At 33.7% G+C, this 14,928-nt stretch overlaps 1 protein-coding gene across 1 annotated transcript in view; it reads left to right on the forward strand.

The window, feature by feature from the left end:
- Positions 1 to 528: 528 nt before the first annotated feature.
- LOC123678584 (zinc finger protein ush) overlaps positions 529 to 14,928 on the forward strand; it is a 214,951-nt gene continuing 200,551 nt past the window's right edge. The window contains exon 1 of the mRNA XM_045615708.1: positions 529 to 972. Coding sequence (XP_045471664.1) covers positions 933 to 972 — 40 coding nt within the window. The 5' untranslated portion in view covers positions 529 to 932. The remainder of the gene's footprint in view (positions 973 to 14,928) is intronic.

Here is a 14,928-nt window from a genome sequence, read left to right on the forward strand (position 1 = left end):
TGGCCTCCTCATTCCCTCTGATTCCCGAGTGGCCATAAACCCAGACTAAAAAGACCCTGTTATTCTAATCTCTAAATCTAGAAGTAATTACTCCTCCAGAAATGAGGAAGGTGGCAAAAATATTGGTTGTCAGAAAATGTCGAATGTTTTATTCGCATTGAGAATAATCACTTTGCTGTCTAGGTAGGAGAAGTAATACTTTGCTGATTTATATGTGTCTGCAGAATCAATATTTTCTGTCAAATCAATCGAAGAGAAAAAAAAAATTTCGATATATGATATTACACGAAAAAAAAATTACATAATAAACGATACTACACAATTTTATCCACATTAAACGCCCCCAATCACCCAGATCAACCAACGTATCACCAATCCACCATCACCAAACCAACAAATCACCCACTCCCCCTTTTAAACCGCAAATTGGCGGATGCACCGCTCTCGACGCTATTACGCTATATCAACAAATAGGAGAAGTTGAAAGGTTAATAACAAATCGGGCGAACAAGACAAGAAACTTGTAGTCGGGCGTGCGCGACGATATTACATTCAACAAACCCGAGCGGACGTAAACCGCTGGCGATGCCGAGCCTGCTGCTCTGCTCCCGACCTCCACTTCTGTCGACGCTCTCAGTCCGATCCGAACGCCGCACGGTAGACTTCTCGTCCAGCCGCCTCACGCAAAAAGCCGCCTGCACACGTGAAACGTCAAAACATAACCTACCATGCCCTTTTATGTTGTTCTACGCCGCTGACTCTCTGACGTGACTGTTCTGTTTTGTTCTTTTGTTGGTGTCTGTGTGCTATTTTCTGTGTTCTGTGTATTTCATGTTTTCCGATTGTTATGACGTCTTGTGACTGTCCTCCGTAGGTTTTTTTGTGTGGTTTTTGGAGCTATAAAAGGCGCTTTTGGGGTCATACTGGAGACGATGTCAAGGCGCAAGCAGAGTAACCCTAAGCCCCTTAAAAGTAGGTGCTTTCATTCTTTGCTTAACAAGGGAAAAAAAGTTTGCCGTAAGGCTAGAATTCGCGTAGCTAGTAAGAAGAAGAAGCGCGCTTTTATGGACTGAGAGATGGTCTCTTTGAAACTATCGTAGCGGAGTTCTTCTGAAAATTATCTGTTTGCGTCGACTTTATCAACCAGATGAAAAAAACGTTTAACCGAAGAGAATTCATTATCAATGCATGTGCGTGCTACATGAGATTAAAAAAAAATAGAGTACATTCATGCAGCATCAAATAACAATTATGCAGGAAGAGCCTCAATCTCTTCCAATCCACTGAAGATTTGTTTATCCAGAAGATATAAAGCTATCTTCTTCCCCTTATTTCTATTTGGTCTGCCTGAATGGTATAAATCGCATAATGAAACATGTCACAATACAGGATACAGGATATATCATTTTGGCTATTTTTGATCCTTACATTGAATTCGTTATTCGGTGCTGTAGAACTACACACTTTGAAGATCCTATGGTTTCAGCGGTCAAAAATTCTACAGGAAGAACCAAGACATGTTTTCTTATGGAAATATGATCTGAATCCACCCCTTTTCAAAATCCTCTGTATATCATACAGGGTTAAGATGCTCTTGAAAACTTTGTCGTACACTTGACTATCCTGCTTTGTTTCTAGAAGAAAAACATGCATTACCGCTACAATTGATTAAATAAAAAATTCCTGACTTGCTGAAGAATATAAAGTACCTATCATATGCTTGAGGGGATAAATACTTGTCTAGGTGTCAGTTATAAGACGTCTTTTGTTGCACTTATTGTTAGTATTACTGAAGATTATTTTCCATAAAATTTCTCGTACTTATTGAAAGAATAGTAAGCAGTTTTTAATTAGTTGAGTACCTACTTAGATAATTACTTTGAAATAATTGTTTTCAATCTTTTTAAGACCATTGAGTGGCTGATCTAAACCAATATAAATTGTGAACAATATTTGTTATGAAAAACAGAGAACATACATTTGTCATTCGATGGGCTAATAAGCCATTAACAATTGCTAACTCTGTCGATCATTTTATGGCTTCTATCGATACAAAACTGGATAATTTGATTTGAAAATTGTATAAAAGTGGCCGGAGCGTATACGGGAAACAAGGTGGTAGATTCGGCTTGAAGCTGTTGTGGTTCAAAACCTCACGACTTTGTTTTCCCCAAAATTGGGTCCTTTTATGAACCTACTAAGATTCTGTTTGCAATGGATGATTCAAAGCTTATATTTTATCCACTTTATCAATCTGGAACCATGCTTAAGATGAACCGAATACCTATTGTAAATACATTTATTTATAAGCAGTTTTGTCGACTTGACATAAATAATGTCAACTTTTATGTAAGCATCCAGAAGCACGCTGAAAATGATCAATTTATGCTACTTTCTTCAACGAATACACCTGCTAAAATCCAGAAGATCAAAATTCATTTAATTAAGCCACCCAACAAGGTTTATATTTCTCTCTCTGAGCGTAGCAAATCATTTTGAGATATTTTATAGCGCTTATCTGGCTAAGGAATTTTGATATATCTTTAGACGGAACGAAAAGCGTAAAATGAGGAATTTTTCGGTTAGCCACTAGTCTGTTGGCAAAAACCATCCAGATAGAATCACACAATTTGCATATGGTTTGATGCTATCTAAGAAACACATTAAACATGTTATCTACCAACGCATCTCCAGTGTTATTGAAGTTATTCGGTAATTCCCGGGTATGAATTAGCATGTGCATCTATTTTTACTTACTTAATTAATTTGACTACTATCAGGGAATTAATTTAGAGTTTTTACAGAGCGATATCGAAATATATCTTGAATATAAATGAATTTTATGCATTTACTTCTCGTGTTTTCAGTGTTTGTTTTGCTTCTTATAATGGTCTTGTGAAGATGCAGTATTGTTTCCAGTAGGAGCTTAGGTCAACCAATTTACGCTTCAAGTATTACTTATTTCAGTGGGAAGTAAAATTTCCACCATTTAAAATATCGTAACATTTTTGGTAAATATTTGGGTCCCATATTTAAATTTCATGCCATTAAATATTGAAAATATAATTTCGTGTTTTCTGCTATGTCATTTGAGTAAATGAGTAAAGAAAAAATATAATTGATGTCTGCAGGATATCAAATTTTTTTCTTAATCGAAAAGCGTAAAATAAATTTGTTTGCAGAATAGATATGCATGGGTTTCGTTGACACACGATCAAGATTCTAACAAAAAACTCTTTCATTATTCAATCTTATCGTTATCAATAAAGAAGACTGTTCCATTTTCCCAAGCGAACTTTTCGATGAAAGATCCCTTTTTTCTTGGAATATCGTGGTATGATGCAAAATTCGTTTTATTTAATCAGCCTTGTTGTGCATACGCAGTATATTCGTCTATTGATCTCAAGATAAGATTTTTCGTTATCGTTTGAAGCAAATATTGATCACAAATCAAGGGAGACTTGTCTTGACGCTCGTCTGGACAAATAGGGCACTAGATAGTACATCAGATAAAATGGATAATGCTTCTTAAACAACAAGACTACCCCATCAATAGAAATTTTTTTGTTATATTTTCACCCTTGAAATAATTGATCCTTTTAGGAGCCAATAGTGAAATATTCGATTGGTATGAGAATTTGTTGCTTTTGAAATTTCGTGTATCACATCTTTTGATTAAGTCACTCGCCTAAATTTTTGTTTGAACAAAACGCACTTTTAAAGGTAAACCATTACTGAATTAAATTATCTAATTTTACTGTAGGAGTGATAAAAGGAAAATAAAAATTGTTTTTCATCTATAATATTCAAGTTCTTGACTGTACATACATATCTTTTTCGAAGCAATATTATAAATACATAGTCCTGGAACTTTGCTTCCGCCGTATTTTTCCGAAATTCGAGGCTTCATTGTAAAGAACTGGTTATATATTTATGATTCAAAGTATTGTCCATCGCTGGCCACTACTTTCTACCATCTTTCGGGCAGCATACGAATCCCTCGTTGAAAAAACTGATCATCTTTTGAAGCGATCCATGAATCGATTCAAATTTTACTTTTCCATAAGACCGTAAGTGCTGGTCAGCCAGGCCGTGTGCCATTGATCGAAACAAGTGAGAATACGGCGGGTGGGGTAGGACTTCTCATTTAAACGTTTCCAAGTATGTCCTGACCACTTTCGCAATATGGGGTCGCGCATTGTCATGCTTTAAAATCACTTAATCATGTCTCTCGTTGTATTTCTGTTGTTTGCCTTTCAATGCTCTGTTCAGACGCATTAATTACGATTTATATATGGCTACAGCCATCTATTGCAAAAGGACGGAAGCAAAGTTGTACCTACACCTAATGGTTCTTTTTGCAAGTGGTGATCACAACTGATCATCGAGATCTTGTGTTTAACATCTTTGGACTTTTTCTTTGGGGCCACGTGAAAGATTAGATCTACATATTTCTATCCAACGCTCCACAATCAATTCAAGACTTTAAAGATGGAATTTGTGAAGTTATCGAAGACATACAGCCTTTGCGGCCATTGAACTGATATTGTTTTCCCTTGTTAATGGCATACCTTCCGCTTTACAATGAAATAAAAATCCATTGATTTCTCTTGAAAAATATTCGTTTTTTTTAAGTCGGAAAGGAAATTCTTATTGGAAAACCCTTCATACGAGCTTTTATATGAGAATGAAAAAAAAATACGAATTTCACACAATGTTCGAAAATTATTCTGAATCCTAATGTCAAATGAACATTAATTGATATGTGTTTAAACCTCAGAGTAATGAACATAGATAGAGGAAGCATTTATGTCATTTTCAGTAAGAAATTTTTTTCCCCAACATTAACTATCAAATTTGGCATGAAGAGCATGGAAATGAAAACATATCAGTGATACCTAGTGATACGATATTTCACTCAATTCGCGAGTTTCTCCACAAAGAACGCACTTCTTATGTCCCACAGTGAATCAAAGTTTCATATTAACTCAAAATATATTGAAATGAATACCTAAATATATCAGAAATTTAGAAAGCAAACTTCAAGCGCGCCAAGCGACGTGAAATAATTAATCGATGACACTAGGAGAGCAAAAGTTACCAAATCTTGGATTTCAGGAGGTAGATACAGACAATAATAAAAATTCTGCTTAGTATAAATTCGACAATAAGTAAAAATATCGGATTCCAAATATTCAAATTTGCATATTTAATCGGGAATCACTCAAATAAATATATTTCATCTAATATAATACATATAAGTTCATAACGATATAGTAAAATTGTGGATTTGAAAATATATCACATTCCGACAACATAATCTAACCATGTTGGGGACATGTAAAAATTGCGTATACTCCCTCTATCTGAGTTCATTACTCTATGGTTCAATCACTATTCCTGTCATAGAATGATTCAGAAAAAAAATGTGTTAGATGAGCTCTACATTGCAAAATCCTCAGAAAAAAACCCATTTGTTTCAGAGTCGAACTTAATAATCTATGGAGAATTATCAATCAAATATCTGAATCGCAGATATAAATATTTACGATCCAGCTTTATGCATTAATTCCGAAAAGAGAAATAAAATCGAGAATATCCCGATAAGATTTTGTGTTGTTATCGTACGAAAAGTCTCTTTACAAGGTACCATATCAGTCTCCGATAAGTTTGATTCGTTTTAATTCATTCCTTGGTAAGAATCAGACTTTCCCATAAAGGTATGAAGATACGTCGGCAATTACAGTACAGATTACATTGCCAACCCATTAGCTGGAAAACACTTTCAATAAAAGAATATAGTCGAGTGATATTGGTAGATATGAACGTATTCAGATTTCGATTTGGTTTTATTCGTAATCTTTACTGTTTCTAATCACTCGCTCTGTTCGAAATTAATGAGACTCAGGCAATCTTGAGATAAACGCATTGATGGGCACAGTATCATTTCCTGACGATAGAAACAGAGCACTCAGTTCCTTGTGACAAGCTTTGACGATAACTGAAGCGATAGTTTTCACAGTCTTAGGGTTTTTTTCATTTAACGCCATTGTTGGAACGTTGTGGAATATGTGTTGACACGATAAACTGACAAAATTCCAGGGTTGCAGTCTTGTTAACCACAATTTGATAAGAATGTCAACACAATAGGTTACTAGACCTTTTTTAATTGTAGTTCAAAAAATCAAAGTTCAATTTCAGAAAACGGAACGTACTGGGTGTCCCAAGTTATCGTATACAGGCATTATCTAGCTTATTTGATTAAAAAAATTAAAAATTTGCTTTGTATAACATCAAAGTACCTTCCAATGATGTAAAAAAAAGTTTCATACATTTGACAGCCTTGTGGTAGCTACCTTTCACTTTTTATTTTCGAATGGCACCCCCCATATATTGTTAGAGGAAATTGCGTGCCATTCTATTTGGAATACAACGATAGCACATACTAGGTATTTTTTCAGTAATAACAACAAAAACATTAACATTTTGTGAAGTATGAATCGCAACCAAAATACCTACTATACAATTCAAAAAACGAAGAAACATTTAAAGAAAGTTTTTTGTCATAAAGAACATCGGTTTTTTAAAACAAAAAATTCATTTACTTCTCATATGTGAAGTTTGTACAAAAATGGGTGGAGGCATTTCATATTTATAAGGATAATTGAATAACATAAAAGATGTCACAAAATATTGATGTTTTTGTTGTTATTACTGAAAAAATACCAAGTATGTGCTATCGTTGTATTCCAAATAGAATGACACGCAATTTTTATTGACAATATACAGGAGGTGCCATTTGAAAATAAAAAGTGAGGGGTATCTACCACAGGGCTGTCAAAAGTGAGAACCATTTTTATACATCAATGTAAAGGTGCTTTTTCATTTTTTATTATCTTGTCAAATAAGCTAGATATTGCCTGTATACGATAACTTGGGACACCCGGTATCCGTCTGATCTATGAAAAAATATTTTTCATTTTGTTGAACACCCAATTTCTAGAGACTTAAATTTGAATGTTGTTCTTTGGTGTGATATTGCGATGGATATTGAGAATCTGATGATATGAATGAACTCAAACGCATGTTGCTTTATCTCTTCAGAACATTCAAGATACCCTAGGATAAATGTAGCTCCAGGCCAAGAAAAATACATGAACGATTATCATTCATAATCATTCATTATCACATGATACCACATTATCTTCAATGGAAACTGCTCGAGTCGATGAACTGAAATGGATAATCGAATATAATTTGAAAATATTTCAGATATATGGCTTTGATTAAATAATCAAAGTAATTATTTCCAATGAATAACATTATTTTTGTTATGATAAAGCTGTTAAATGATTTCTGATTTATCTGTCACTGATTCTGGCGCGTTGAATATCGATTGAGATGTTCCATCTCAATTTCCTATTTATATGGATTAGATAAAAATAACATTATGTGATTTCCGAAACAAAAACTGTATAAAATGATAATGAACTAATATTTAGTCTCGAAATTTCTATTTACCACTGACGACATTTGATAACAATTATGATAAAAATGGTTCCTTCGAATTGGTGAAATATTTCGTTGATTGAATTGTTCATTGAACAAAAATTGAGAAAAAAGAACAAAAATTCGAATAGCAATCTTTTCTTAATAGGAAAATATTATACTTATGATTTTGAATTATTAGGTAATCTATATCTTGGTCCAGATTTCTCAACCCTGTTTCAGTGACATATGTCAAACGGAACTGTCATCCGGAGCGTCATATGTTTAATTGGATCATAAAGTAATGAACATAGAGGGAGTATACGCATTTTTCACATGTTCCCAACATGGTTAGATTACGTTGTCGGATTGTAATTTATTTTGAAATCAACAATTCGACAATATCCTTATAAATGTATATTATATTAAATGAAATATATTTATTTGAGTGATTCCCGATTGAATATGCAAATTTGAATATTTGGAATCCGATATTTTTCCTAATTGTCGAATTCATTATAAGCAGAATATTCATTATTTTCTGTATCTACCTGCTGAAATCCAAGGTTTGGCAACTTTTGATCTCCTAGTGTCATCAGTTGTTTCAAGTCGTTTGGCGCGCTTGAAGTTTGCTTTCTGAATTTCTGATATATTTAGGTATTTATTTCAATATATTTCGAGTTGATATGAAACGTTGATTCACTATGGGACATAAGAAGTGTGTTCGTTTTGGAGAAACTCGTGAATTGAGTGAAATATCGTATCACTGATATGTTTTCATTTCCGCGCGCTTCATGTCAAATTTAATAGTTCATGTTGGGGACAAAATTTGTTTACTGAAAATGACATATCGAGTGACATATGTTCCCTCTATCTATGTTTATTACTCTCAGGTTGGAGGTAGGCATTTGACAATATGGTTATCTGATGCTGAACGTGTGAGAATATGAAAATATTTGAATGATGATGTATTCCACCCAGAAATGGCAACATTATATTGAAATCAAAATTTGATCCATATTCTAAATGGAGGTGTGTTTTATTAACATTGGATAACCCCTTTATTATGTTGAAAAGGGGCGCAGTAATAAACATTTTTGGCTTAAATTTCAGGAACAGAACATTAATCTCAAATTCTCTTGAGGTATTCCGTGTCCCTTTCACCTGATGCGATTCTAACACTATAAAATCAAATTCCTAGAATGAATAATAAGATCAACGCATAAAATCTGAATCTAAATTCCGTACTTTCTAACATCCAGCACAATAAAATAAAGTGAACGTGATAAATATTCAACAAGGCAATAATATCTCGATCCAGATTACGTATTACTTGTAACACAAAAAAAAGCTACGTGCTCATATCTGATGCCTCTTTGAATGGACACAGTTAAGTACCTCTGTGTGCCAAGACATAATCTTCAATATTTATTAGAGCTATCGCAATTACCTTAAGTTAATTGTCCTTTTCGCATTTCTAACCTGAAAGAGAATCAAGTACGATTAGCATTCGTGCATGAAAAATGGTTGTTATCGCTAAGATTTACTGTTAATGAATGTTAGGTGAATATGTGTGTCACTGAGATACTATGGGATTGTGTAGCTTGCCGTCTCACACGATGCGGTCAGATCTGGAATTTGAGCAGGCCTTCTTTGTGATATTGCTCTTTGATGCAATTTATTGGGTGTCGGTTTTTACATTAATTAACATTTAATACATATATGCAACACCAAGAATTATTTATTGCACTTAGATAGAACGTTTGAATGTAATATTGCATGCAATAGATAGTGAAGGCATTTTCAGAAATATTCACCACGTTGTTATCGACTATACCCAATTTATTTTAGCAATGGCATGATGTCAGCGATCCAGGAAAGATGTCGTTGCTGAAATAATTCTCCTACTACTGATTAAACTAAATTTGGGATTCTATTTCGAACGTTCTATTGTAAACTATAAATTATTATGAATTATAAAGAGTGATGACATAAAAATTTCGAAATCCGGGTTATTGAATTTTCTTTGATGGGACCTATGTTATTCCTCTTTGGTGTCTTTTAATTTCATAGTATTTCATAAGTATTTTTGAAATTAAAATTATGGTGTGAAATTTATTAAAGGATGTTTTGTCGATTTCATAAAAAAAATGCCCTGAATTGCTTTATAGTGGAAAGAGCATATGCACATTGCATTTTAGTACCTATCTGTATTTTCATAACTAGTTGAAATTGGTGCTTGGCAATTATTAACTTTACTACAAATAGTGATATTTTCACTAAGAAAAAATGTTTATGTTTGAAAGTATTATCTTATTGAATAACTGTGCACCCCTACCATCTTGCTTAAATAAAAATATTATATTTTGAGCATTGTAATGTTTTTTGAATAAATTAACTGGTCCAATGAAAAAGTTTTCACTAATTAAATAAGATAATGTTCTGAATTATCGTGTTCCAACTAAATCTGGTAAATCATGTCAATTCTTATAGTGAAAATATCACTAGGTCAATTCAAATTAGGTGAAACGCAAGGTGAATGGTCAGACTACAAGTTAATATCATTTATATAATAATATTATCTTGTCGATTTCAGTATTTCTATACGTGTTCAAGTTTATCAAGAAACATATCGGAAGTAATAACGGAATCAACCAATACAGGATTTGTCATGTAATAGTCCTTGAAATCGATAAAAATGAACATTTTAGAGTTTTTTAGCAAGATTTCGAATTCAGGTGCATACGGAAACAAGACCTACAAGGTGAAATCTAAAATACCCGAATATAACTTAGGATTTTCAAGGGAACTTCAATAACAGCAGTGGAAAATAAGGATTTTGGAACAGGAGATCTTTCTGATTTATATGAAAAGTTTTTATAATACAAGTGCAAAATTCAACAACGAGTTAGAGTGTTAGAACGAGCCTTCTGTACGAGTATTAGATAATACAGTATTCAATAGTAGGTATATTCTAAAGAAAAAGTTGCAGAATGGGCTCCTATTCTGACACGAATGCGAAATTCAAAAACGAGCGACGAAGGAGCTAATTTTCTAACGCATGAGTGTTGGAATTGCCTTCTGCGAGTATTAGACGATATTTTTTCTATTTCAGTCTAGTTTTATGAAATATTGTCGAAATTCAATGAAAAATTCAGATAATACATCCTAGTGACTTTTGCATTGTGTCTTGGCAGTTGGTGTGACTGTTACGAAAATTGACAGATAACGGAATTTGAATCCTATTCTCTGAATTTTGAAATGATATATGATTACGCACAAATTCGTGAATTATGTCTGATGAAATCGATTTAACACCATCAGAATTAAGAGAAATTGCGATTAATGTTGCAAATCATTTCGCTTTATCCAAATTATATTATATTGACAATTGACGTTTGTTGAAAAATTAATAGTAGTGTAGACAACCACAAAACGAAAAATATAACTGAAAACAATGTTGTTATGAGTTCATTACAGCATTATTTTTAGTACTGTAATTAACTATGAAATGTATATAATTACATATAAAGAAAGATATAAAAATATCTGTAATATTTTATGAAACTATAATATATCATGCAACATGTCCTTTTTCCTTCCAATTTTGTTACTAAGGTGTTTACATCAGGTATGATAGCTCCGGCTTGTCGTACATTACGATACTGACATAGAGAAACATTATTACACTCTTTGTCAATTCGGTACTGAATTTATAAACCATTTAATCTCTATTATACTCATAAACCTCAAGAACATACCTAATCCTCTTAGAGAAATGATCTGGTAACATTTTATGTTCAATTTTTTCAGTTCTTTTTCAATAAATTTTCATTAATTTCTCTTGAAATATGTAAACGTTTTTTTAATATCAAAATCTCTTATTGGAAAACCCTTTACATATTACGATATTCTGCTGCAATAAAGGACATAATAATAAACTATTAAAAAAATAAAGTACTAATGTGCAGTCAGGAACTTATAAACGTTACATCATTCATGCGCCAACTGCACCTTTGGTAGATAATATACCTAGATATAGTATATGTGTGTCTCCAAAGGCGCAATTGGTTCCTGAATGGAAGAGCATTCGAAAATTGCTAACTGCACATCAAAGCTTTCATTGTTTTTAGTAAGAACTTTGGGTTTTCGAAATATTGCTTTGAAATTTGAAGATATCGAGCTACGAAAAAATTTCTAATTTTTCTTAAAAAACCTCCAGTTTGAGCTGCATCTGATTGAAATATTCATAGTATGTTTGCAGTAATAGTTAGAACTCCTAAGTAGCAATAATATTTCATGGTTTTTGCTGCATTCGTTCCGGAGAATATAAATAAAATCAATCTTAAGAGTCGTACATGTTTAGGGCTGTTGCTCCGTCAAGAAACATAATTATTATTATTATTATTATAAGTTTATTGAGCAAAATTAAAACATTTTATAGAGAACACTTTCTTATACCAAACATATTTGAGTACAATTCAATCTAAATATGGATACAAAGGTAAATCAATAAACTATTCTAATTCTATTTAAAACATTTTATAGAGAACACTTTCTTATACCAAACATATTTGAGTACAATTCAATCTAAATATGGATACAAAGGTAAATCAATAAACTATTCTTTACCTCGAAGGTGCGTAGGCACCTTGTTTGAGGCATTTACATTGAAATTATTTGTTCTACTCGTACACTATAATATACACTTAAATACCAAATAGACAATATACACAATATTTTATTAACACCACATTATAAGGCATCAAGAGCCCAATATGCAATCATCCCGCTGTTGTGACCAAGGTTCCCCCCAACATTTCAGGTATGGACATAGGAGTTCTTAATATCCAACAAATTCGTAACTTCCGGAGAACTTGTTTCCCATCCACGTTTTCAATTTTAATTTAAATATTTGAACTTTCCCCAAAAGTCGGCTGTTTAATGTCGACCACTCATTCTAAGATATCCTGCATATAGATTTCATACGAGTACCTCCACAAGAACACCTCGCATCTCCACCCTCGTCATACGTTCTAGCAACATTTTCTACATCTAGGTATTTCCGTCATCTTTTCAAAATAAGGACCCGTCTACCTCCCCGCCGCGATAACGCCGTTCGAACGAAAACTCGGAAATATCGTCTGACATATCGCGAAGAGTGACACATCCATTGTGCCATGCATTTTCCAGCTAGAGGCGGAGACGATTGTTTCAGGGTGCCGCTCTCTATCGGTTACGGAAAGCAGATATCAGCGATACGAGCTGCATACGTAAGGATGCCACGCTGTTCTTTCCACGGATTATAATAATTATGCAATTCGAATGGTTATGTTACCATGTCATGAATGGGCGAGGTTTTCCCTCAGCGATCTTATCGAAGTTTGGCATCGCTGCCTTCCGTTATTTTGATTGATAATACCTGGAGAGGTTCATCGAGAATTTTAACTGATATCGGATTTCCTGCCAGGTGGAATACGTGCAAATAGACGTCTATTTGCACGTATCTATTCTATAGAATAGGGCGGCACGATGAACTGTCAAGAAACGAGTCAAAACTCAGAGTAATGAAATATAACATATGTCATTTTCAGTGAGCAAATTTTGTCCCCAACATGAACTATCAAATTTGATATGAAGCGCGCGGAAATGAAAACATATCAGTGATACGATATTTCACTCAATTCGCGAGTTTTTCCACAAATAACGCACTTCTAATGTGCCATAGTGAATCAACGCTTCATATTAACTCGAAATATATTGAAATAAATACCTTAATATATCAGGAATTCAGATAACAAAGTTCAAGTGCGCCAAACGACGTGAAACAACCGATGACACTAGGAGAGCAAAAGTTGCCAAACCTCGGACTTCAGCAGGTAGATACAGAAAATAATAAATATTCCGCTTATTATATGATAAATTCGACAATTAGGACAAATATCGGATTCCAAATATTCAAATTTGCATATTTAATCGGAAATAACTCAAATAAATATATTTCATTCAATATAATATACATTCATAATGATATAGTAAAAATGTGGATTTAAAAATATCTCAAAATCCGACAACGTAATCTAACCACCATGTTGGGGACAATTGCGAATACTCATTACTCTATGAGTCAAAAGTAAGATGCCTAAAAAACCCTGGTGTGGTTATATCTACAACATTCTGGTAAAAAACGGGAGATTTATTTCTACTTGATTTTGAGATACCATTAGAATTTCAGATGGCGCATACATCGTTTATATTTGACATTTCTCGTGACGTTCGAGTATAGAATAGTAATATTTTACACTCTATGATCGTGACAATTCCCTATACTTTGATAGACCAATATAGTCGTCTGTCATTATATTCCAATAATTTCATTATAATATAAATTCGAAATGATTTGAACTGCAATTTCTTGTGAAAGTTTGCAGTTTTTCAAATCATTATTTCATTTTTAAACGCCAACACACAGATAGCGGTAATTCGAACAATTTTGAAGTCCTACAGAACTTCGAAAAGTTTGAAACAAAATCTAATTAGTGCACTTACCAGGGTTTCCAGGCATCTCAGTCAAAAGGCGCATAGAGTTCTAGGAGTATTCTATGCAGCTTGGATAAGATATCTCGAGGATGTCTAGAATAAGTAGGTACTACCTTTTTCCTCGTTAGTACTTTAGCGAGTCGTTCTCGATCAAAATTTACGTAGGTGCACCCTCTCTCTAGGGATTAAGGTGTTTCGTCCAGAGATCACTGGTGAACACATCAGTTTTGTCACTCCATCGTGGAGAAGTGACTCTGCCGCAACGCTCTCATAAAACCGCCGCACTAGAGTGTGGCGCGTGGTCGACGAACCACTAATGATGCTGAAAGTTGTGGTCGCTGGAAATTGGTAGAATTTGATGTTTTAAAAAGCATAAAAAAGTCCACGAGATGGTTTTGAGGGATCGTGATATAAGTAGTGTGACAATGCGGTGAAGTTGAAGACATCAGAAGGCTGTTCAGCTGATTTCATAGATTCCATATCAATGATATTAGGTCTACAGCTGATTCTCATTAACCAATTAATCTAAGAACCACATTGACAGAAAGACGACGTGAGCGCCATAAGAAACTATGTGGAAATCAAGTAAAAAGGAAACAATGCCATTGAAATCTAAGAAGATTGGCTCCTTCAAAAGTCGCCACTTTAATCTTAAGGTTTTTCAAGAATAAGTGAGCACCAGTGTTTTAGACATCTTAGTCTAAAGCGACCAAAATCTAAAACATCTGATTGGAAGGTTTTGGCATCCGTATTTTAGGACGTGCATGGAATATTGCTGACTGACAATCTTGACATAGGAAAAACCGTCAATAGTGAACAATACATAACGTTATTGAACCGATTGTGTGCAGAAATTAGGAAAAAACATCCTCGAATTCAAAAGAAAAAAAAACTAATTCT

The sequence above is a fragment of the Harmonia axyridis genome, chromosome 4 (assembly GCF_914767665.1).
Source record: "Harmonia axyridis chromosome 4, icHarAxyr1.1, whole genome shotgun sequence".
Classification (NCBI taxonomy): domain Eukaryota; kingdom Metazoa; phylum Arthropoda; class Insecta; order Coleoptera; family Coccinellidae; genus Harmonia; species Harmonia axyridis.